This window comes from Lepidochelys olivacea, assembly GCF_965140295.1.
Source record: "Lepidochelys olivacea isolate rLepOli2 genome assembly, chromosome: 18".
Lineage (NCBI taxonomy): Eukaryota > Metazoa > Chordata > Testudines > Cheloniidae > Lepidochelys > Lepidochelys olivacea.
In genome coordinates, this window is record NC_140428.1 from 28,575,714 (window position 1) to 28,601,642 (window position 25,929).

The 25,929-nt window shown below is 45.3% G+C and overlaps 1 protein-coding gene across 8 annotated transcripts in view; it reads left to right on the forward strand.

The window, feature by feature from the left end:
• KCNAB2 (potassium voltage-gated channel subfamily A regulatory beta subunit 2) overlaps positions 1-25,929 on the forward strand; it is a 109,812-nt gene that overhangs the window by 71,711 nt on the left and 12,172 nt on the right. For 7 of the 8 annotated variants that reach the window (XM_084652090.1, XM_084652089.1, XM_084652088.1 and 4 more), the window contains 7 exons: positions 7,592-7,635; positions 10,552-10,589; positions 12,296-12,375; positions 18,183-18,227; positions 20,124-20,168; positions 20,254-20,297; positions 21,244-21,330. In XM_084652090.1, the coding sequence (XP_084508216.1) occupies positions 7,592-7,635; positions 10,552-10,589; positions 12,296-12,375; positions 18,183-18,227; positions 20,124-20,168; positions 20,254-20,297; positions 21,244-21,330 (383 nt within the window). Of the gene's footprint in view, positions 1-24; positions 252-7,591; positions 7,636-10,551; positions 10,590-12,295; positions 12,376-18,182; positions 18,228-20,123; positions 20,169-20,253; positions 20,298-21,243; positions 21,331-25,929 lie in introns of those variants that run through there. The other variant, XM_084652087.1, reaches the window with a different exon arrangement.

Here is a 25,929-nt window from a genome sequence, read left to right on the forward strand (position 1 = left end):
GGGAGGGGATTTCTGCAACCAAAATAAAGCGAGGACACTATGCAGGTTTCTTTTGTATGCTCAGAGCACAGCATAAAGAGCCGGAGTGCAGAAGATCGACTGAACAGACAAAATGCCAGCAGTCCCAGCCTTGGCACGCGTAGCAAATTCCGAGCAGTGGCCATGGTTGCCCGGAGTCTGGGGCAGCTCTCTGTGCAAAATGCTCCATCCTCAAGTGAATCCAGCGTGAAACAGCCAGGAATGAAATATAGGTATGGAGAAGACCATGCTTCCCATTCTGCGGGAAGAGAGTTTCTTGGTCTCTTGTGTAGATGTGTTTCTGATTTTGCTGTCTAGTATACATGTTGGAAGGGGGGTGTGCGGAGGTGTGTTGTGTTGTGTTGCCTGACTACGTCTATACGTTTTCACTGATACAAATGCTGAACTCGGTGTGCACTGTCCTACTTCTCTCTATTTCTACTAGTTGGCTGTTTTTCTCCTTTAGGTGCAACCTTGTGAAGGGTCGTCGTCTGCTCTCACTTACACTGATGTAAAACCAGAGCACCGCCACTGCATTCATTGGAATTATTCCCAGTTTACGCTAGCCTAAATGAGAGTAGAATGTGACCCTAAGATATGGTTTAGGGTTCAGCAGAATCCCTGTTGGCTTTGTTGTTGCTAATTCTCAGACATTCCCGAGGGTCAGCAGCCCACCGATTCCTCATATGATAGCAGACCTTTGTGTTCGGTAATATCACCAAACATTTTCTGATGCTTCCACCTTTTCCTTTAGAGCCCCAGTACATGTGCTGTCGAATAAGAGGGGACTGTGTCAGTTATACACTCTACCGCTGTTGATCTGTGTTTAGTGATCTGAAAACTAAACAAGACAAACATAACGTGCTCCAAAGAGCCATGCACCAAGGGCTTAGTGTGTTAAACTGGCATGATATTTCAATAGGGAGATGCCAAGAAGTTTTGTGTGTCTGAAAGAACAAGAATAACATGTATGCTGTACTTTGGCTAATATTGGCATGTGTGACACTTCATACAAGATGTGAATAACAGTGCCAAATATGTCAGGGAGAGGCACATCGCTCGCATGGTGTGAGGTGTACCAGATTATCTTGTCTTGTTCAATAACAAGCCATTATTACTCCGGTCCTCTGTAGTCTTCTAAGCAGTGTGTGTGTGTGAGTGAGATAGAGATAAAGAATGAATACATGGGAGAGGTTTCGCCTTAGATTGGAAGGGATCTATTAGCTAAGAACCTTGGGGTCTCCTCTCGGTCCTGTATGTACCTCTCAATTGAGACCCCTGAATGCCAGAGCTGTATTCGCATTAAGAAAAAAATTGTGACAGGCAATCCTATCTGGAAACCATTCAATACATGCTTTGAAAAGTTCAGCTGAAAATTTCTTTAAATGTCTGACTTATAAACTTACACCCTACAGTTCTTCAACCTTTCCATCTAAGACAGCAAATTTCTAAGTATCTTCCAAAGGCAAGAGAGATCATAAAGACCAAAGTAATTCCAGTGCCAAGAGCATTAAACTTCCTGGGTTGCAGAAGATTAGGTCAGCCATAGCATTGCTGGTGGGTTGGGTTTGTCAGCTTATTAGTGGTGAATAAAAACATGCTGTACAATACACTGTGGGCAAAAGCAGCCTTTCTCCTCGCCCATCCTTCCCTCACTACCCAAAGAGATCGCCTCTTCCTGTGTAAAGATCTTAAAATGATGAGAGAAAAATGAACCATGTAAATGTTATTTGGCAAAGATTTTCAGGAGTGACGAACAATTTTTTGGTTGTGTTGCCTTTTGGGTGCCCAACCTGAGAGAGGACCTAGCATCAGTGGGTGGCTTTTCAGCCCTTTCTGAAAATCAGCCCCCTTCTAAGGCCTCCAGAAACACAAGCCACTTTGAAAATCTCAGCCTTGCAACATTTGAATGTTTCTTACTCAGTATTTATGCCCTTTGCCACATACCCGAGGTGGACACGCTGCCTCCCACGTAGTCCAGAAGCTAGAGACATATGCTGTGTTGGGTCCTATTCCTCTCTAGATTGTAACTTGCGTAGCCAATTATTTGAGACAGAGTTCTGCTGAGGTGAATGTAGACTGGTGGGAATGTTGGGTGACTCCCAGAACAGGGAGAATTTGGGCTTCAAAAAAATTCCACTATCCTTCTGAAGACCGTTCCCCATCAAACATGTGAATCAGAAATGCTGATTTATTATGTAGTTTGTTCACTCCCTGGGAGGCAAGCATGGTTTTAAAAAACCCAACAAAATGCTGGTGGATTGGGTAGTGTAGTCTGCTGGTACATGTTTAATAGTTTGAAAAGCACATCTGTTACTATCCTCTTCCAGTGCTGAGGAAGGGAAAAGGTCTTTCTACTTCCTCATGGAAGTGTCCCTTCACCATTTCCAGCTCCCTGGCAGTACTGAATGAATTGCACAAGCCTTAGGTTGTGCCTTGCTGTGTGGTGGCTTTTTTTGCTAGGGCTGTGTTAAACCACTAATAACACAGGTTATTAAGGGAGTATGGGTGCCAACTTGTTAAGAAAGTGTGTGTTTGTTTCATCTTTTAAACTAAGTTGTGCATACGTATAGCTTTAATACAAGCCTTAACTTCTATTCCAGTGGTCCCTGAACTTTTTACCTTGTTTCCCCCCTCCTCTTCCTCCCCCCCCCCCCCCCCCAAGGCCAGGAGCAGGGCCATGGCTCTGGGAAAGGAGGGGGACGCAGACAGGGGTAAGGGGGCTGAGGCTAGGGCCACAGCGGGGGGTGGGAGTGGAACCTCAGCTGGGGACCAAGGCCAGTGGCTGGGGCCCCGGCAACCAGGAATGGAGCTGGGTGGTGCTCCCTCCTCACCCACATCGGGGCTGGCCCAGGCCCCAACTGCGCCCCACCAAACATTCCTCCATGTTCCCTTGGTGGGCATGCCCCACAGTTTGGGGACCTCTGTTCTACACAGTGAATCAGAGTAGTATAACAAGACTGAGGAATATTAACCGTCATCTACAGTTAGTCACTATTATTACTGTTGTTTAGATTTGCTCTGTTCCCAAATCCTAGATCCCTTGATCAAATTGCTGCTTGCGTGAGGCTTCAGTCCAGAGATCACTTTCTTTTCGATCCCAGTCCCTGAAAGAACAATCCTGTATCTGGGCTATTTTCATAAATAGAGGATTTTTTTACTGTATTTCATCATAGCCAGTTTCGTATATTTGAGTGTAAAATCATTAGGAGCTCGAGCTCTCTAGAAAAATGCCTTGTCACTGAACTAAAGAACAGCGACGTACTTACCGTACAGGCAGGTCCACACGAGAAGTGCTTCATGGGCACAGCTGCGGAGAAGACTGAGAGGGGACATGAGAACAGTTTTCAAGTACATAAAAGGTTGTTACATGGAGGAGGGAGAACAATTATTGTTCTTAACCTTTGAGGATCGGACAAGCAGCAATGGGCTTAAATTGCAGCAAGGGAGGGTCAGGTTGGACATTAGGAAAAACTTCCTAACTGTCAGGGTGGTTAAGCACTGGAATAAATTGCCTAGGGAGGTTGTGGAATCTCCATCATTGGGGATTTTTAAGAGCAGGCTGGACAAACACCTGTCAGGGATGGTCTAGAAGATAATACTTAGCCCTGCCATGGGTGCAGGGGACTGGACTCGATGACCTCTCGGGGTCCCTTCTAGTCTGATGATTCTGTGAAGATGCTGTATGCCAATGGGAGAGCGCTTAATGCCCCAATTTATAGCTTCTTTCCTTTAGTATCTAGGAATCTGTATTGTACTTTGAATCCTGCAAATGACTCTAGTTTCTGCTGGACTGTGGTGGCTGCTGCCGTGTGTTACTATATAGTCTTCATTTCCCCAGGTCCTTTTATTAGTAGAGGTTGTTAACCATTTAAAGAGGTAAAGGCCTCCACCTTCCTGCAGTGAACCAGCCTTCCTAGATGTGCTTACTTCAAAGCTGTAGACACTAAGCTGAGAGAGTGCAAAAGTCCAGAAAAGTTTTAATGGCTGGGTTATTAGAGTCTTTATAATTTGAATAAATAGATTTTTTTAAGCTTGATGTCGGTTGTAGACATTAAAGATGGAAAAGGTCTTAGGTGATCCTAGTCTAGTCCAGGGATGGTCAATTTATTTTTTGTTAGGGTTCAGATTTCTTGGTCAAGGTGTAGTCAAGGTTCAGACTCCAGAGAAAATAAAAACAACAATAATTATAATAATAATTAATAAAAAGATTTCAGGGTCTGTTCAAAAGGGTCTGGCAGTCCAGATCTGGCCTGCAGTCTGCCTATTGACTCTCCCTGCTCTAATCCATCCTTAGCCAGTACCGAATCCGTCCCTAGGACGTGTCCCCACATCTTCGGGCACGTCTACACTACAGCGCTACACTGATGCAGCTGCGCCACTGTGGCATGTCTGGTGAAGAAGACACGCTGTGCCCACGGGAGAGCGCTCTCCCGTCGTCGTCATTACTCCACCGTGGCGAGAAGCGTAAGCTACGTTGGCAGGAGACAGCACCAGCGTGGATAGCACGAAACTTGTGTCTATGCGGGGCTGGCTTTTTCACACCCCTGAGCGATGTAAGTTAGATCGACTCAAGGAGTTGTATAGACCTGCCCTTAGAGACGAGCTCTACTCTGAAACAGCAGCAATGCAGAGAACGATCTAGGGACGTAAAGGCAAGTGAGCATCTCAAGCCAGTTTGTTTTACTAAGCACGTTTTCTTATCTTTTCATTTTCATTTTTATTTCTTAAACAAGGTTCCTAATGTGACACAGGAATTGAAACACCGCCTGGGTCTAACAAGCAATATTCAATAGCAGTGAAATATGCAGGGGCTAAATGAAGTGCACCCGCGCTTTCTGATGGCTCACGCTAACAGCTATTCCAGTAGACTGCCATTAGTCTTTTCTATGAGGTTGAACAGACCTGAGCCAGAGCTAATGAAGGCCGTTCACTTGGCATGCTGTTTCTAACACCACTTCTTCACGGTGTTCTGCTTTTGTGCCACTAGAAAATATCTGTGCAAATCAATTTTTTTTATAATGCTTTAAAGATTCTAAACCCCAGATTGAACTAGTTTATTGAGAGAGGGAGCAGCGTGCGTTCTGGACACCAAACCAGGAGTCGGGAACTCCTAAGGTCGAAATCCCAGCTGTGAGATTGGTTTTCCCTGTAGCTCTGGGCGAGACATAGGCTCTCTTCTCATGAGTGTTCCCTTCTTAAAACTGGGGTTAAGTTATCTGTATCACATTAATTAATATTTTAAAGCCCTTTGAAAATTGAAAGAGTCAAATGTGCCATAACGTTGCAGAGTTCATATCTGCTCACCAAATTATATGCTCGTTATAGACATCATTTGTTTCCAGCTATTAAATTCTTACCCTATCTACTCTGAATTTTCAGTTTATGTTCTCTCTCTCTCTCTCTGTTAAAAACACCATTGTTGTAAAACTGCTGGATGCCATAATGACTCTGGCTTAATCATATAAAGCAGATTGAATGAGGTCACTGCTACTGCCACTTTACATTATTGTGCAACTGTAGCGTACAGCGTTTCAGCAGCCATCTGTGATCTAATAAGTGAATTCTGTGTCTGAAAACCTTGCATTTGCTGTTTTATTTTCCACTAACATGTGGCTGGTTTTCCATGTTTAATTGTCATAAATAGTTCTGATTTTGTACTCATTTTTTGAGCTCTAAGTAATTGCCCAGGAAAAGAGCATTGTGTGATGCAGATAAATTTCTTGAAATGACCTTTTCCTGGTTTTATTCTGTCATATATAGTTCATTTGCAAGTAGAAAAAGCAGATAAGAGATTTCACATTCTTTTGCTTTTGTTTTATCCCTGCAGATGTGCTGTGTGCAAAATTATGCATTTTCTGTTGACACTCTCAAGTTGCAAAGTGCTTTTGTTTTTCAGTTGGCAATAACTAAATGTCTAGTGTCTAAGTAACAGCATCCTTTCCATTTCTACTGTGTCTGTGTTTGTTGTCTCTTTAGATATTTATCTCCTGTTTTGGTTGCAAAAATAGGAAAATAATAATGTTACTTGACATTTTCAATTGTTGTTTAATACCTCATTCGAGTCGGGGAAAAATCATTCTCTATCTTCTCTTCCTTCTTTAACTAAATAGCTTCTCAATTCATGGCCTTAATTTTGTAGCCATCAATATGCGTTTAGAGGGGGTAATGCCTTCTATCGTTTGGTTTATTGATTTAGTATCAAGGATGGTCTAGATAATACTTAGTCCTGCCTCAGTGCAGGGGATTGGACTGGATGACCTAACCAAGTCCCTTCTGGTTCTACATTTCTATGATTCTATCTTTGTGCTGCTGATTTCATACTTTCATTTCTATCACAGTTTTCTTCAAATCCAGTTTATTCATAATTTTACCTTGTGTTTATATCTCTCTCTTTCATGGTTATTTCATTCCTTATCATGTTCTCATTACCTTCTTGCTTTTTTTCTGTTTTGCTCTCTCTCTTTTTACTAGGCTTGAATGTGGCCACCCTAAGCTCTTTAGAGCCTTGCAACCCAGGTTGGTAGGTTTGTGCGGGGGGGGGGCTCCCAACCACCGGGTCACCTCAGAACAGTTATACTAGCTGTTTATTCCAGGTAATTTTGCAACACGCATCCTCATTCACTGCCTGTCGGACTCTACTTTGTGCATCTTCCGTCCATGCTAACTCAACTCTTGTAACTCACAGATGTGTCACAGGCTCTTCAATCCATATTATTTCGGGGGTTAAATGTGCTCTTGTAAAGGGACTAATGTTATCACACCAGCACGTGATTTTGTACCTGTTCAATGACCAACATGAGGTTGGTTGGTTGCGAGGGGGTTGTTAAGTGTCGTACCCATAACCACGACTTACTGGTTGAGTTTGCATGTTGTTTACAATACACCTGGTACGCTTCAGAACTTTCTTACAATAATAATGCAGTCTAATTTTCAGTGTTTCACTTTATCAATTCAGTACAAAGACCAAATAGAAAACTAGAAAATCCAGACCACCACCACCATGAAAACAGCGTGTTGTGTGTGTAAGTAATTATTAAGAACAGGATCAAAAAGTCGTCATTAAAATAGTACTGAAATTATCTTCCAAGAACAGTGAATGCAGAGGATAAAAGTTATTTTTAATGCCTTTTATTTAAAGTGGCTTCACGAGCTTTGCCTTTTTTTTGACAGTGTGGAGGTCTCTCTTCCTCTAACTATCTATATATGCATACATATGTAGCTGCATAATTTCCCTGTAGTGAAACCAGTAATTTCACTTGATCAGCAGTTGAGGAGAAGTGTTATGAACTGCCGCTCCACGGTGGTGCCTGGGGAATACATTGTACTCTTGGTTCATTCAAAGACACGAGCTTAGCTAAACACTTCCCGTACAGCACTTTGTGTTGATTGGAGTGCAAAGCACGGAAACCCCTGTCCTTTCTGTGTATAGTTTTGGAAACTGATGTTCCTGTGACGTTTGCTGAAGGGATGGGGATTGGGGACACCACACGTATCATCTGTCCCGTGTAGCTATGGCACATCCTATTTCTGGCATTTCCACTGGTTATTAAGAGGTGTTTCTCTTTTTCAGAAATCTTGGGAAATCAGGGTTGCGAGTATCCTGCCTTGGCTTAGGTAAGTGACTTGATCGTCGGGGGCACTCTCTCATACCTCTCCAGTGTCCATTGGTAAGCAATCATCTTCACAATGATTTCTTCCCTCAGTTATTTAAGCAAGAGACAGGCCCCCAAGGTGGAGGTGGCAGGTGAAGGGAGCTGCACCTTTTGCATTGATCAGAGCGATGTTCCTCTGATCCCATGTTGCATTAAAAATGGATGACCCGAAACCGGATTCAGCTACTAGTGCGGCATTTCCCTGCGTTGTTGTTGCTAACTGCTGGTTACCAAGTAACCAGATCTAACCACAGATTTCTGTTCTGTCCTAAACCTCGGCATTTCCCCCAGTGAATCAGCCTGGATCGTGGCCTCGCAGACAGCATGGTTACCAGGCTCTGAAATCCTCCTGTGTGCTTAGTGCATGTTGTATCCCCAATTGGTTTTCTGTATTAAAATATGTGGTGGTTACAGGTTTACTTGGGCTGCTGTCATGGATGGGTTGACAAACGGGCATCTCTTTGCGTTTGCTCCTCAAGAGACCCATGTGCTCAAGACATTTAAAAGTATGTCAAAAGAAACATTTGTGCCATTTGCTGCATATGGTTGTCAGAGCACTTCAGCACGTCGCACGTGAATTTGGTTTGCAAAGACACCAGCCCTCAGCGAGGGCTAAGTCCACGCTCAGTTTAAAGCTCAGCCGTGAGCTGCCGAGTACACTTAGGCTCTCTTTGGCTTCGTTGTGATGTATGACACAAGCTGGCCAGGTTGGGGAATGGAGTTCTGCTTCTTCGGTGCTTCTTATAGAAATAGCAGAAACCTCAAGTGTAGTTGTTGTTGTTTTTCTGGAGTAGCTGCTGTGTGTGTCTTGGCGAATGTCTGAGTGACAAGGGACTGCCACGGCTACAGCTATACTGCCTGCCACCGTTGGAGAACGTAGGGTTAGTTTAAGCTCTCACACCTTCATTGTAAGGTGAGCAGTTAAATCTTTTGACAGAAGCGTCCTGTATCCAAAACGTTAATAAGCCCAAGAAGTTAAATAAGTATTAACAAAAAGAAACCGGAGAATTAAACAATCTGAGTAAAAACCCTGTCTCTTTCAGTTGATCAACTTTCACGGTCTTGACTTTTGCATGTCCAGTCCCCAGAGACTCGCACCTTGACATTTTAATGTAAAAGACAAACGGAAAACTAAAAATGTTGCTTGTTGGGGGGGAAGAGAAACATAGAGGCCTTTTTTATCCATCGTAAAGAAGGAAAAAGAACATGCCGAGGGTTTTCCCATTGTAGTTCACTTTTAAAAGAAAAGCCGTTTGAGTCACCATCATGAAAACGAAGCATCCGAAAAATGTAAACAGTGAAAATCAGTTTTTCTTGTCTGAATGAAATTTTATCAAACTTTTCAAAAAGAAAAAAGGCATTTTCCCCTGGGCTTATAACAAGCCTGAGAAATCTCAGCCCAAAAGGTAATTTGTTTTTCAGATTTGTCAGTGTCTGAAAAGGGGGGCATTAAACAGAACTGTTTTATCAGCCCTCCTACTAGCATTGGTAGTAGAGCACTGTATCTGTTAAAGGGTACCAACAACTTAAGACAGCTGCTGCCCCTCACAGCGTGGTGACTGCAGAAAGAAATGTCTGATTCTTCGAGTGCTGTCGTTCAGATGGACTGCAATGAACAACTTAAAACCTCTTTTTCTTTATGTGAAACGAGCTGCAAGGCATTGTTCTCACTTCTTCATGAACACTCGTGTTCAGAGCTTCCAAGTTAATGTACTTCAAGAATGATCCACCCTTGAGCTGTAGTTTGCAGAGTTTGTGCAGAATTCAGAATCTGCTGTAACTGATTGTATCCAGACAGGCTAACTTTCTAGATATTTGGTTGCTCAGATAACGTTCCAAATGTGGAGTGAGTGCAACCAACGCACCCTTGTCTTTCTAAGGGCTTGTCTACATGGGAAAGTTATACTGGTATAAGGAAAGGTGTGTATTTAAACCGCTGTAGTTATACCAGTAGAACTCCCCATGTGGACCCTCTTATTCTGGTGGGTGGGTGGGTGGGGGATCTTTTTCCAGCTTAGTTTGTCATTTTGGAAGGAGTTGTACCTGTCTAACTGTTCTGTATAACTGGAAAAATGTGTTGTGTAGGCCAGCACTGAGTCTGCAGAGAAGCTGCACCAGTACCTCTGTGGCTCCTCGTGCCTTTGCCAAGCTGCAACAGAGCTAAAATTGGCCAGCATTGAGAGAGCTCTGGGTATCCGCTATCTGGAGTAGAATAGGGAAGGCAACAGTGCGGAGAGGAAGTGGCAAACAGATGAGCTATTACAGGTTCCTGGTCTGGTGATTCATGCTGTAATGTCAGGCAGTGGGGTCATTACAGGCGGACGGGTCTCCACTAGCAAATCGGAAGTGGTTTAGTTAACTGTTCTCTGCAGGTTGTTGGCTGGGAAGGGCAAATAGGTGTTGCAAATGGCAAGGGCAGAAGTACAATGCTCCATCCTAATTTGGTGGGAGGGCTTGACCTGGCAGGAAGGCGTTGGAGAACCCTAGCATTTGGTATCCTTGAGCATCCACCCGGATGATAAAAGTCTTCTGCCCGAGTCAGGCAAACACAATGAGAGAGGGAGACAGACAGTCTAAATGCAACAGCAAGAGGTAGGGAGGCCCTGAGAGCCTGGTTCACTCATCCACCCACAGGCTCTGGGCAGGGATATTTTATATCCCAGAAGGAAGAACAGTGGGGCCAGCTTGGTATTGACAGGCTAGCATAGGACTGACTGCGTTTGGTTTGTTCCAGTGTTTCTCTGTTATTGACCTACAGATTAATTCAGTCTGGAGCTCCCTTTTCCACAGTTATAGTGCCTTTCAGAGCACAGCTAAGTTGTACATGTTTTGTACTTGTGTTTTCAGAATGAGTGTTTTCCCTTCTTTCCCTTTACAGGAACATGGGTGACGTTTGGAGGGCAGATTACAGATGAGGTAAGAATTGTTCCCTGTTTTGTGCTGCCTACTCCATAGGTCAAAGATACAGTTCTTATTTCAGTCTCCTTTCATTGTACTGAAAATCCCCTTCAGGAGACTCCGCAGTCTAGTTCCTTTTATTATTTGAAGTGACCGAGCCTCAGTGTTGCCAATAACCCTTTTTATGGGAAATCTTCATAATGAATAAAGAAGAGGAGGACTTGTGGCACCCTAGAGACTAACCAATTTATTTGAGCATCAGCTTTCGTGAGCTACAGCCCACTTCATCGGATGCAACGAAATGTAGGTCACGAAAGCTTATGCTCAAATAAATTGGTGAGTCTCTAAGGTGCCACAAGTCCTCCTGTTCTTTTTGCGAATACAGACTAACACGGCTGCTACTCTGAAACGTGTCATAATGAATAAAGGTTCTGTAATACTTACCAGTTTTCACTATAGAGATGCATAAATATTCATGTTTGTCTGACATGTTTCAACTTTGTTTTTCAAATTAGCTAGATTCGTTTTTATGATTATGGCCAAAAGAAACAAAAATTATCCTTCCTTTGGCTAATTATTATCCACCAAGACTAGTACTTACTGCTGAGCAAATAATTTGCAGCACATAATTGGTGAATAATTTCCAAGAACAGAGACTAAATTCAAACCAAATACTTTTCACAATTGTTCCAGGAGGAGTTTGCTCATGAGCTGTTTGTTCCAGCTATCTAATATTCAAAATTTGAGATGCATTGGTTAGTTTAATTGGACACACAGGTCACATGGTAGCCTTTGTGATCCCTAACTCGGTGAGCATTAGTCTTAAACACAAATAATTAGCAATGAAAGACTGGTTCTAAGAGTTCAAAATTCGGCGTCAGCACATAGTCTCAAGTGACTTTGTACGAACACCCTGGTCTGTAAGGTGATTTGCTGTAATGTTTGTGGGAAATGAACACAAAAGGGGGCACAAACACAGCTGAATGTAGCAGATGCTTTTGTTCAAGCAAATAGACTCAGAAAACATGAACAGCTCTGTTCCATTGTACATGGATGTCGGAACTTGAATCTCATGGGGATGGTGAAGTTTTTAAGGTCGTGTTGTTTCTGTGAAGCCAGACTTTCAGAAGGTGTAGTCAGTTTACCAGTAACATTTGTGAAACACATGTTGCACCTGTAGCCTTCCCTGGTAATACAGATTAGGAGGCAACTTTATAGTCATCCGTTCAGGACACCTTCTCCATTCTGTGTCGTAAATGTCTACAACGCAATACTTGCATCACGGTTTTTCTGAGCCAACAGATGCTAGCTGTAGTCTGAGCTAATACCATAAAAAATCAATTTTCTGAACACTGGATTATAAAAGTGGGAGGAGAAAAATCATATTGCAGTGTGTGCTCGTTATTCCCTCTTTATATTCATAAGCTACTGAGTGCATCCTGATATGGGGGAAAATATGCTGGACTTAAATAGTGTGCAATTTGCATGGTGTTTCTTTGGCATGAGGCCAACCGTGGCTGCCTAGAGTTAGGCATCTAAATAATCAGATCACCTCATTAGGTGCCCAACTTTAGGCAGCCTAATTTGTAATGTCTGATCTAAGCATGCTACTGTGTGCTGTGTTAGACGTGCGTTTTATTGATACAACGCTCATGCCAAGGGGTTTCTAGGCTCCTGCTTTCTACAACGGGCTCTCTATAAACGTTACAAATGTTTCTTTGCAGATGGCAGAACAGCTGATGACTTTAGCATACGACAATGGCATTAACCTGTTTGACACAGCAGAAGTCTATGCTGCTGGGAAGTAGGTACCTTCTATGTTTATCTAACCAGGAGACACAAGTAGATGTGTTTTAATGAATGGGTGATTGCTGTAAACATTCAGCATGACACTTTCCCTGGCTACCTGACTTTCCCTGATCGAGGTGCCTTTACTATGTTATATTTTCTCCAGTATTTTCTCTTTTGCTCCGGAGTTCTCTAAAACGCACACAGACCCCGGCCCAACCCCAAAATGTCGTGTTCTGGATTCCCTGCAAGACTCTTTGCTGTGCCCCTTGCTCTTTGTGCTCTCACTCCCTGCCCTTATGGAGAGCAAAAGAGCAGAGCAGGAATGAAATCTGGGTCTCACCTCAGCGGGTGGCCGGTGCTTACTCTCTAGTATTTAACCAGCTTTATTACAGCAGAGACTCCTGTCCCATAAAGTTTTTCTCCCAGAATGATGATGTCCCTTCTGCATTCCTTTGCCAGTGAAAATCAAGGTGGTTTTTTAGCTTCTAATTAAATGCTCTTCACTATGGAGCACATAGGCTGCGTCTTCACTGTGAAAAAGGTGTGTGTTTCCATCAGGATGGCTATCGCCAGGTAAAATCCCAGTGGGAACAAGGCATGGGAGTATTTACCTCATCTCGCTACCTTAAGGTAAACCCCTTATTGTCGAGGAGAGGGGTATAAGGTTGAACACAATTAGCTTCATCGAAGTAAAAACAGCTACATCTCTGCTTGGATTTTACATGGCGATAGGTATCCCAATGGAAAAACACTTTCTGTGGCAGTGAAGACACTGTCTGCATTCCCCAGCCGTTCAAACTATGACTATCAACCCCCAAACCCCAGCACTGCTTCAGCCCAGTGACAGATTGCAGATACGTTTTCCCTTAATCCCCCTGCTCTGACTGTATCACTCGGCCAGGGGTCCCATCTAATTTTCTGTTCATGGCAAAGGAGCAATCACTGGGGAGGAGTGCCAGGGTGTTCAGCGCTCCTGCCAGGTTAGCCAGGCATTTCATGGTTTAAGATCCAAACAAAAGCTGTGTTCACCCAACAGAACAGACTGTGAAAGAGGTTGAGAAAAATTGTTTGAAAAGTTAGTTGTCTCCGTTGCTGCTCCAGCCTGGGAAATGCGGTGAGAAAGGTCCGCAGCTGTGCCGCGTTTAGTCCCAAACTCGGCTTGGGGGCAGGACATAATACAAGTTGGCCTGTGCAAAACGCATTCCTGAGAGCCACAAAATTGTTACAGCCTCTCTATGTCTTGAAGGGTAAATTCATGGGGTTTGGTTCCTCGACACACTGCCTGCCTCCTGGCTAGTCTCAGAAAACCACTATGGGATCTAGCCAGGCCTATAAACCCAGCTGGGTGCAGGATCTTGGGCCTGCTCAGAAACGGGGCCCAAATAAGTACTGTAGATAGACATCCGCTCAAACTGCCATTTCCCACTGGCCTGGCACAGTCAGTGAATCAATGTATTTTATTTCTGTTTGTTTCAGTGCGTTTGAAGCACTTATCCCTGACTCCAGGTGCTTCGACAGCACTGAAACAGACAAAATCAGAGAAAAAGTCAAAAAAAGATTCTGCACAGATGTCTCACGTGGAGAACCCAGTTCTCCTTCAGAGAACGAGAGAACGAGCTGCCTCCGTCCCCTTGCCTACGCACCGTGAACTGCGAAGGAGCCTGGGTCTGTCTGAACTAATAAGTGGGGGCACCTGCTCAGAAGAGATGAAGACTTGGAAGGCAGAGGTTGTCAAGGGATTAGGATTGTACAAATTGCTATGAAATGGTGCTTGAGCAGCTATAGCTCATCTCATCTACACTGACTTTGACCAGCACTGTGACCAGGCAAAACGAGGCTCTGCTGTGAACCAGAGAGGGGTGCATGGGCAACCATCGATTTGGAGGGACAGTCAGTAAATTACAAGCACCAGAACCTGTCTCAATCGTTAGAAAAATGTCACAGCCTGATGCTGATGAAAAATGAAATAGAAGAAGTAGACGCCATGAGGTGCAGAACGTTTGTTCCTGCTCTCACTGGGTTTCCGTGGCATTTGCTTGCATATTACTAGCAGGTGGTCTGAATCCCTCTGTGTGTAACTGGGCATGGATTTTAGACAGGCTGGCAGTTCTTTTGCCTTTGTATGTGGTATCCTGGTTCAACAGGTCAGACTGTGAGTAGCAGGGGAAGTGGGGGTTGGGCCGCCCCATCCCTTTCACATCTAAAAAATATATTTCTTCCGAAGTTTTTATGAGAAAAAAATGAATACAAAAAAGGACTGAGGGAGAGAGTTTGCTGTGCAGTGTCTAAGGGGAGGTGATGGGTGATCAGTACAGGGGGACACATGGATGACAGCATACCGGGGGAGCAGTGCAGTATGCATTTGGTCTAGAGGCAAAACCCTACTGTGTGGAAAGAACCTCAAATTTCCTAATTCTTTCCCAGCTCAAGGCAAGCTCTACTGGTCATCACTACAGCCCTGCCTTGCTGAGAGTCCAGACAGCTAGGCCACCAGCACTGACATGGTGCCAGTTCAGGGGTTTTCCCTACCAGAATTAATGAACTGAGCTCCTGGGGCAAGATCCTCCGTCTGCCCCCCCAGTTTTACAGAAGACCCATGCACAAGTCCTGTGCGCCACTCAACTGCCTCTTCAGGCCTATGGGCCATGAGGCTAAGTTTCACCCAGAATGATTAAAACTTGCTCGGAAGCAGAAACAACCCCCCCCCCCCCGCCGATCTCCCCCCCAGATGTGTTTTGAATGAACTCACTTATCAAGAGCCAGATCCCGAGAGTCAAACTCCTGTTGAACTCAAGGGTCTTTGAACCTGATCCTTAGATGTTATCAAAGAGTAGCCTCCCTCTAATTCCCTGAGGCCAGAAAAGTTACATCTGGGAGTCAGCGTTGCCTCTGAGATTTAACAGATGCTTGTTCCTGTTTCAGTTCAGGTGGCTGAAAGAGTTTGAGATTGGTGCACTCCATTTTTTGGTTGGCTGACCACAGCCTGTTCTATCCTCTTGTCTCGCTGATGGTACAGCACTTCCTGAGTAACCCAGCTTATCTTCCATGCCATCAGGAGCAGAGCAGGACAGTTTTTATTTTAAAAACTCTTCTTTTTTGAAAAATTTCTGAATTTGTGGCTGAAATTTTCTTCTTGGTAGTTGTTAAAGAACTAGATAAGTTCATAGAGGATAGGTCCATCAATGGCTATTAGCCAGGATGGGCAGGGATGGTGTCCCTAGCCTCTGTTTGCCAGAAGCTGGGAATGGGTGACATGACTGGACGGATCACTTGATGATTCCCTGTTCTGTTCGTTCCCTCTGGGGCACCTGGCATTGGCCACTGTTGGAAGACAGGACCCTGGGCTAGATGTACCTTTGGTCTGACCCACTGTGGCCGTTCTTATGTGTTACAGAACAGGTAGGCACTCTCTCTTGGCCCTTTTCTCGCCCTATAATTTTTTTGTTTGCCTATAATATAGATCCTAGCGTCTACTTCTTCAATAGCCCTTTGTGACAGTACTCACTTGCAGTGTTTCTTTCTGGGAAAAGGCGGCACGTTCTATGGAACGTTTATATGTTCATGACTTACGTGTGAATGGGCTGCATTAGGAGAAGACAGGAGATACGGAGAGCTGACCCTATTTATTTATTTTTTCTTATGAACTCTTCCGACAACGAGAATCCGCTGTGCTGTGGTACAGCTAACCCATGTCAGCACAGTGACTTTCTCCTCATTAACCTTTCCACTCCTCTCCTTCCATCACTTTGTGCCTGGGCTCCGATGAAATATCGTAGCTCTTCAGCGTCGTGACGCATCTGCCTGTGTATCCCTACAGCGCCTAACACAGTGCAGCCTGGTCTTATTCCTGTTGCTGTCTGAGCAATAACAAGGGGTAAGCTGTGAGGAGGGCCGAGTGATGAGAATGTGGCGGGCAACAAAACGAAGGCCTGGCGCAGGATACTTGTAGGTAGAAATTGCAATCATTCCCGAAGGGTCATGAACAGACGCTGGGCGTCATGGCTGCCTTGCCATTTCCATGTTGCTAAGTGGGAGGTTGTGTCCTAGCGAGAAGGCAGGAAGGTCCAAGTATGGAAAACATGGAGAACCACTTTTCCTGTAGCTCTTAGGGAACATCTTTTGGTGATTAAGTGTACTTGAAAGCATTGGTGAAAGAGTCTCAACATGTCGTGTGCTGTGTATTAAACCCTAGCGACAGTGAATTAATTGGGATGACTGAAAGTGTTCCTCTGTGTCGCGGAACCTTTTATTGACTGTACGAAATGAAGGTCCTGCAGTCTGACCTGTTCAGCGTCTCATCTTTGGTTTTAGACACTTGCACAGCACAGAACAAATCCAATGAAGCGTCACGCATGTCTCTTTAAGTTAATGACTAAGGGTCGGTTTTTCCGGTCTCCTCCCAAAGAGACGCAGTAACGTTGTGACTGGAAAGGATGATGGTTCCAGAATGTAGTGTCTGAGAGGTTTCATGAATAATTGCACATTAAAAATTAAATTGCCCAGGAACAAAATATGCCTGACATGGCCAAGAGCGAAGATCAATTCAGTTGTGTGTGTCTGGGCACTCCACAGAGTCCAAGCACAGATGTTCGCATGGCTCAGTTGGTAGCGTCCTCGCCTCTGGGTCACACTGGAACTTGGGCTCCTACCCAGAGCTGGCACAGCAGTGCCAAATAGGAACAAGCCACACACATTAATCCCAGTGTGATGTTCAAGTCCATGTATTGATTTCAAAATCGAAATGTTGGAGGAGCCAGTCCTGCAGCAGCATCTACAGGGGCAAAGCAACCTGCCAAAGCGGGTTTGAGCAACGGCTATGGAATTGGCTCCTGACGGATGGCAATGGAGAGCTGTCTCTGGAGTGGGGTGGGTGAGAGAGGCGTTACGTATAATGGAAGAATGTCTCTCTCTTACCTGTGGCTTTGGTCTTCCTTACCTATTGCCGCTCTTGCTGGAGAAGACATGCACAGTTCCACTCCAGCACATCCCAGCCGGAGATCCCACTAGCAAACAACCTGAATCTCTCTGACCTGTTTTCTCACTCTAAAGAAGAGAGGCCATTATGAATCCTATTTGTAGGGAGTCATTTGTGCCATGACAGATCTGAATAGCCAAATCCTGCAATTATCAGCCATGAGCCACAGTACTGCTAGTGGGCTGAGCTCCGATAACCTGAACGCATGCCATGTTTTGTCCAGCCACGCCCTCCCTTCGCCACTGATGGGCTCCGTTTGTCCATACAAAAGAGGCTGAGGAGATGGGTGACATCATATTCAGCTTTCACGATCTGTGCCTGCCATGAGTCCCGTGGGAAGTAGGGTTGGGATCGGTTAGTGAAGGGATGCAAAGGCCCAAGTGAGCAGCACAGGGGATGTGGTGGGTATAAATGTAATGCACATTGCATTCTTGTCCCATCTCTGTTGCTAAGATGTGTAACAAGCAATTAGAGAGAGCATTTCTTTATACACTGCAGGACAGTGCAAAGGAAGGAGGAAATTACGTTGCCTGTGGCCAGGATATTTTTATCTTTGACCCTGACAAATGCCAAGAAAATTCCAGCTGTCACTTGATCCTGTACTGCAATGTAAACAACATGCAGGATTCCTCTTTGTTCAGAGAGCCCATTAATAGCCATTGGAGTGGGTGGGGCATGGGGTAGCCTCAAATTGTCTTGTTCTCCATAGCTCCTTAATAACATTTTAACACCAGGGATTTGAAATACATGGGATCCCTCCATTGAGAGCCATGATTGAAATGGTTTGGACCTAATTTCTATACCAGTCTGATGAAATCATCATTTTTGTTTCTCTCTCATTGCAGGGCCGAAGTTGTGTTGGGAAATATTATTAAGAAGAAGGGTTGGAGGTAATTTTATTCTTCCTTAAGCCAAGTGCCATGTTAGAACCAGAGTGTTTCATTTTTATGCCTTAGGCAGTTTCCTTGATAACTGCCGTGTTTGATACGGAAGGAAGGAAATTAACGGTAGGCATCAAGGTGAGGAGTCAAATAACTGTGCAGGGATTTGCAGGGAGTAGTGCACCAGTGAGCACGAAATTTGGGACATGGAGTCTGAAATCCCCTCTCTGGTCCCTAGCAGTGATCGCTCCAGGGCAAGGTAGAGGAATCTTTCACTGCTGCTGCCTGTCCTGGACTTGTTCCTGTGAATGAAGAGAGTTTCTGCCTTCTAGGTTGTTGTAATGGCATGAAATAATAATGCCTTCTTTATGGCTGGCATTCAGTCTTCTGGTAGCTCGGGGGCCCAAGGTACATGCCAGTTTCAAGCAAGACAATGGTCTCTTAATCTCAGTGTTTCCCCTGGTAAATCTCCATTCCTGTTCCTGATGGAGATGTCCAGGGCTCGTCAGTCCATCACAGCCTGGCACCTCTCCCCTGTCCTGGCTGGGTCAGAGCAGAGTGGCGTTTCTTCGGGGAGGTGTTTGAAATTATCTCAAATTGTAAAAGTCACAGGGAAGAGCAATTTCAAATACCAGCTCGCTGCAGTTGGGCATGAATCATTAATCATAGTAGGATTGTCAGAAAGTCTGTATTTCCTTCCCTCCAGAATGCCACAATTATCCTCCCAGTCAGTGGTTATCGGGTACATTTTTCCCACTCAATTATTTATGCTTGTCATCTTGTTCCACCAATATTGTTTCTTTGCATTAATTACCATGTGACTGCAGCTCCCAGTAATTAAAGGTAATTGACTTTTTAGCAAATCCCATGAGGAGCTCTCCTGTCAGTACTCAGAGGCGAACCGTGGCACCCCACATGCCTGTTCATCGTCCTCTTCTTTTTCCAGCACCAAAGTTCTGAGCAAATTGGTGCACATCTGCTTTGAGATGCCATTGGAGCCCGGCGGGGTGTTGCCTGAGTAGTTTTCTATTTACACCGCTGACTCCAGGACCGCTCCTGGCCTCTCTCACCATGCACTCCGCCATAAAGAACAGTCTTAGGCAGTCATACTAGGATCATGGCCAGCCCATTGTGGCTGGAGCCCTTTGATGATTGCAGTCTCACACTGCAACGTAATGTGGGCCCAATGAGAGTCTGGTTTAGCTGTCCTGGACACTGATTTAAGAGTCCAAACATTTTAGTTCAGGCACGCGAATAATGGCTTTTCAGCAAACAGCCTCTTGAGTCTGGAGTAGGCACGGGACCATAGCAGCTGGTTCAGTAAGTTCACGGTAGTTGGAGCTGGTAGTGGTTTCTCCTAGTAGTTGCCATGCTGTAGCCTGCAGGATGGCCCTGAAGCAAAGTGACTTTGGGCTACAGGGCCATACCCAAGGTTGGGACTTTCCGAAGTGCCTCAGTGATTTTCATAGGGATTTGTGCTCCTAAACACCGATCGTACTCTTGACAATCTCACCCTAAAGGCTTAACCCCAGGATCATTCAAGGTGAGGTGGGTCCTAGAGGTAACACCTCTGATCTGGGCTAGTGAAGGCGTCTGATCAAACAGCCAAGCGGATCACTAAGGGCCTGACTCTAACCTTCCTTACACTGGGGTAAATCCGCAGTAACTCCACTGCAAAGTCAATAGAATTATTCTGGCTGTGCCCCAGCATGACTCGGAGCAGTGGTTGGTGCTGAATCACTTACGTTCCGCGGACCAGTGAGTTGGGAAGAGGGTATTTGCGTAACTGGAAGCTGTGGGCGAGCGTCAGCTTGGGGCGGTGAGTGCAGGGATGGGAGCACAGAGGGCGAAAGGGAACCTTGGTTTGGTACATTTTATGCAGTGACTTTCTGTTTCTCTTTACAGGCGCTCTAGCCTGGTCATCACAACCAAAATCTTCTGGGGAGGAAAGTAAGTAACGCTGGCTAATTTCACCCAGCACCGTAATTGTCGTCGTTGTACTGTACTCTGCTAACCTGGGCCTGTTCTTTTTCAGAGCAGAGACTGAGAGGGGACTGTCCAGAAAACACATCATAGAAGGTGAGAGAGCACGTCTGCTTTAATGCTGTATGTGAGCCTGACCCTGCAAGGTACTTGAGCACGTGCTTAACTTTAAGCACATGAGCACTTAACTGAATGGAACTACTCACATGCTTAACCATGTGCTTTGCTGGGTTGAGGCCTATCTGCTGCTCCTGTATAGTAAGGTGGGAGAGTCTGAGGGACCTGGGGTGTTCCCATTCGAGAGAAGGAACAAACACGCTTCGACAGGGCTCCAGCTGAGCCCATCCCTTGGGCTGCTTCAGTGACTGCTTTGCCATGTCCCAGCGGCTGGGACACACCTGCCCCCACACACACCTGGTGGGTGCGCTGTCCTGCCAAGATGGCGTTAATGGCACTGCAGAGTGCCTTGCAGACGCCAACAACTGACATCATGACCTCCTGGCTTGGAAGAAGGAGCAGGGTGGGGGAGAGGCATGTGCTGGTAGTTATTGTTTATAACAATGAGCTGAATATTCCCTTGAGAGTTGTTATAAGTGTAATTCAAATCGCCCGGCAACTGGCCCCTGTTGGGCAGAGGTTGGATACATTTTAGCGTCACCACTTCTGCAGCTCTTCCCCTGAGATGGTTTTCATTCTGTTCATTACTCCAAGCAGAAATCCAGGGAGTGGCCAGCCTTTGTGAGAGCTGGGGCTGGGGCTGCCCTTCCCAGTGGAGCAGCAGCGAGCCGGGTCTCTCCACGGAGCACGCGGCACAGCTCAGCCCTCTCGCGCAGATGTGGGTCGCGGTGCTCTTAACGCTCTGGAACAGCCTCAGCAAAGCTGGGATCCCTGGGCCTCAGGGCACCATCTCACGAGCGTTAGTGCAGCTCTTCGGAGCCTGTGTTTGCGAAGTGCTGGGACGTTCTCTTTAGTGCTAACGAAGCGGGGAGCTCAGTGGGGAACTGTACTTGATGGCCTTTTGTCCTTGTTTGCTCATCACCAGGTCTGAAGGCTTCCTTAGAACGGCTGCAGTTAGAGTACGTGGATGTTGTGTTTGCGAACAGACCAGATCCCAACACACCCATGGAAGGTAGGTTCTACTGCCAGTTTCTCCCCGAGAGCCTGTTCCTGTTTCGGGATACTGGTCAGCAGGCAGCTGAGACTGGTGGATTAGCCATGGTCTCGCCATTTGCGTCCAGAAGTAGGGAGCGACTTCTAAAGAGTGTAGCGTTGGGGAGTAGGAGCACGGGCCGCGGGCCACCAAATCGTTTTCAGAATAACCTCTTTCTCTCCCCCAGCAAAGTGTAATAGAGGGGCACCAGTCAAAGGGCTTCTCAGGGGTCGTTCCCCTTGCTCATGTCATGGGGAACTCTTACGCTCGGGCTTTCCGGGCCTGAATGTGCTTCTCTCTGCGTTATCTCCCTTTTTTCAGTCCGTGTTTGCCCAGCATGACAGAGCCCAGGTCCATGACTGGCGCTCCTAGGTTCTTGGATAATACAATTCATACTTACGATCATTATAATAATTTTCTCAAGCTGCTGTGCTAGCAGTTTGTACCTCCGCAACAGATCTAACTTTTCTCATTTCATGGCCTGTCCCATTTCTGGATTACATACTCGCCCATTCTAAGAAGGAACTGTTAATTCCTTGTTAGTTTAACATCTTATTAGCCAAATCAGGTCTGAATTTTTCATTGCATTTTATTTTTTGATGTTTTGAATGTTTGAATCATGATGTTGGTGACGGGTTTTTAGTTATGGTGCGTTTTCCATTATGTAGCAATTGTTTCATGTGTTAATACGTTCAGCATATGTAAACAAACCAACCAAAAATCTTTTTCAACCTCAATCCCCCTCCATCCCCATGTAAAGGGGCCTTCTCAGGATGCGCTCTGCTTCTGGAACAGGCTGTTTTAATGGTGCTTTGATAGCGGGTTATTCTTCCTCCAGACCCAGACCCTTTTGTCATGCCGTTCATTGTAATATGCCAGCAGTTGTAAACTCTGGTCTCTTTAAATCTTTCTTTTATCACCAGGGGACCCATTTAGTTCTTCCAAGTCAAGAACATTCATCATAGAAGGTACATCGTACCCGCAGTCCGAATATTGACTTCTGTGTCCAAACAGCATTTTATGGGACAGACTCTGTATTTTTATTTACACGACTTCCTTTCCCCCGTGGCAAACTTTTCCATAAAATGCACAAAGGAAAACAAACAAAAAACCCCACTTGCCTTTGAGAACATCTTGCAAGTAAAAAGCAAAATAGTGATTAGTTCTTCTCGTTCTCTTCCCTCGATTCATGTCACTTCATTCTTTTGTTCCTTTCCTTTGTTCAGTGCATGACGTGCCATTTTCTGCTCTGCTTGTCTGTATGACAGGAGGTCCCCGCAGTTTGAAATTCTGCATTAAAGCCTAGTTCATTGGTTCATTAAAATAACATGTTTCCTAACATGCTTGTGATCTTGGAGGAGAGCAGTTCAGGGATCAGGGTGAACAAATCAGTAGTCCAGGGGAGAACAAGCAAGTTGTGATGGTCCTCACCCAGAAGTTTTAAAGTCCACGAGACTCTCCACTTTAAAGCCCATGCTGTGGGTTGAGTGCTGATAAGTTTACATTAGCATCAGAAAATACGGCTGTCTGGTAAGTTGAACGAATTGGCTCCCAAAGTCCGTCTAGTCAGTTACTGAAATAACATGTTATGCTGGTTTTTTCACCCCATTGAATGCGCCTGGTCTTGCATAAGGAATGTGGTTGGATGATTTTTTTTTTTTTATGAGTATGTACTAGGGTTGGGCAAAATTCTGTGTAACTGCGCTCCCTGCGGTGGCAAACTTTGACCAAAGACTACATTAAAATAAGGGGACAGAGTTTTCAGCCCTGTTCAGAGTCGATTCCCACAGGGGGTTGCTACCACTGAGGGGGCATCCCTTTACCAGCACTAGGTTGGGACCAAAAGGCTAATAGTTGGCTGGCTATATATCCATGCCAGTCTAGCTTTTTACAGTCCCAGCTATGAATATGTACAATAGGTACAACGCATTCGGTCGTCTTATTCCTGTTCATTATTGAACTGAACGTCTATTGCCGTCTACTTGCGATACATTTTTAATATGGTTATTCAAGCATTAGTGTCTGGAACTTTGGCATGGAGACTGGAGACTTATTTTCCCATGGGATTTTTTAAATTAAAGGGGCAAGTGGAATAGAGCTAATGACCAAATGTGACCCCAGCTGCATGTAACCTGCTGAGCCTATTCCTGTGACGTAAGAAATGCCCATTTTGCCCAGCTCTGATAGTCATTGCTCTTTCTGCTTATGACGGGCTATTCTTCCTCCTTGTAATGGCTTGTGATCTTGTGCAAGATGTATTACAGACCTGCCAGATTTTATTTCTATGGAAAACTTTCGTTTGCACAAGCCCAGCACTTAGCTAAACTGTAACACTCTGTCAGTGCATGTGATGGACATGTGAAGCCTGGTGTGACTTTTTCTTTTTGCTTCTCTCCTTGGCATGAGTTTATGCCTTGGCTTCAAACTCAGCCTGCATGGTTCAGACTTGGCTGGAGAGCCTGTGAACGGGGACTCCCGACAGTGTTTCTAAAAAAGAAAAGAAAAGGCAGCAACAGACCAGGGCAGCAGCGGTTTGACTGACACCTTAAAATTATGCTGTAACTTCCCATTTTAACTAGCCAATTGAGTCTCAAACTCTCTGGCACCTCTTTCCTTGGTTTAATTAAGCTAAAAGAAACAAAATTAGGGGGATGGTGGTTTTTGCTAATGCAGTACCATGAATGTGCATAGCGGCTTCGACGGTAAGCTCCATGGGGCAGAGACCTCGTCTTCTGTTTGCCTACATTCAGACAAGAGACCAAGAGGAAGGTTGTAGAGAAGGGAGAACAAGGGTAAAAGAAGATTGGGGTTGTTTGCATTTGTTACTCTGCATCTTGGAGGTCGGGGTGTGTGTGTGTGTGTGTGTGTGTGTAAAGTGTTTTCTTTAAATACTGGTGGCAGCTGCAGAGACTGGGTGTAATCCTGGCCCCCCAAAGTTAATGGCAAAACTCCCCTTGACTTCAGTAAGGTCAAGATTTCATCCCCTGTGTCTTGGCATGGGAAGATTCCTCAGCCCTTGCCCCAATGGAGACTCCAGCTACGTGGACTGGGTGGCACGAGCAGGGTTTGCCCCAGACAGCTAGAAGGCTGACCCGATGCCTAGCACACTCCCCGCAGATCAAGGAGTTTACATGGCCTTTCCAGGAATTGTTTGCTTCTGGTTGCTAATCTGAGTCTCCCTTCATGAAAGTACAAGCTATAGAGCTCTTGACATTTGGACTTTCCTCATCCTCCTGCTTCTGCATGCTCAGAATTTCCTAACGATCCCTTCCTCAGAGCTGAAGCCTTCCACCTTGGGTCTCAGCCCAGAAAGGAGGTTTTTGGAGACTGAAAAACGTTCTCTCTGATTTCAGTATTTTAAACCTGTTCAGTGACGCTTCCTAAAGCAGCTCTGAGGAAGCGAGAGAAACGTTTAAACCAGCACAGGGCTGACTCTGCGATAAGGGCTAGTTGGATGTTACAAGGAACTGAGAGCTTGCTGCAGAGCACTCTCGGGTGGCAGCTACTAACATAACTTAATGAAGCCACCACCTAATGGAGCTCTGCCCCCTTTGCGACTTCGCAAACGTAATTAGCGTCTTTGGAAGGATTGTGGCTTGTGGTCCAAGGAGAAGTTTGCAATCTGCAGGCTGCAGCCTGTGGGCGTCATGGAGACCAGGCCATGGGAACTGCATGTTCTAACTCGCTGCTGCTTTCTCAAGCCTTTTTTAACACTAGCAGATGCTGAGGGCCAGTGTCAGCAACGGGGCACTTGAACCTGTGCTGAACAGCGCGACTCCAAGTCTAATAAAAGACAGAGCATCTTCGCACCCGTTCAGAAACTGACGGTCGAGTTTTTGGTTGTCCCAACTGGAGATACCAGTGCTGATTATCACAGGAGCTGCATAGGGGCAGCCGCCCTGAGCGGCCCCTGCAGCTGTAAGCACTCTGTGCCCTGAAAATCAGCCCTAAATGCCTCAAAGCACGCAAAATCAGTAGCTGTTTAAAACATTTGGGCGAGTGTCAAATGAGGAGCCTCAGGTTTTGCGGTCTCGTTCTCTCTCTTTATGTTCCAGCATGTTTAGCATCGCACTTAGACAAACACATACCATTGTCTGCTTCCCACCTTGAAACAGACAGAAGACAGGGATACATACACTTTTGTCTGAGTGAGTGTGTGTGTGTATAATCACATTGATTTATATATTATATCGGGTTTATTTTTTCAGGCCATCAATGGATTGTTTTTAGAAACACTTGTTTGCAATCTTTCCTTTGTACCGCAACATTTGCAACCAACCTTGCAAGCAATGTATTCTTAGAGCTGCCTTTTCTAGATATCTCCCGCTGGATCCACTACATACATTCAGCACCTTTGGTGGGCCGTCCCTGTATTTGCCAAACATCACAGTGACAACCTTCAAAAAAGAAAAATCTGAACGTTAGCTGTTTTTAGATGCAATATTAACCATGAGGCCAAACTAACTTAATGGGTTCCTACAATCAGCTGCAATATTTGCTTTTCATAAGTCTTTATACAGACAGAATTTGCCCTCTGTTTTTCATAGCTAATGGATGTTTTCTAATGATGAATTTTTC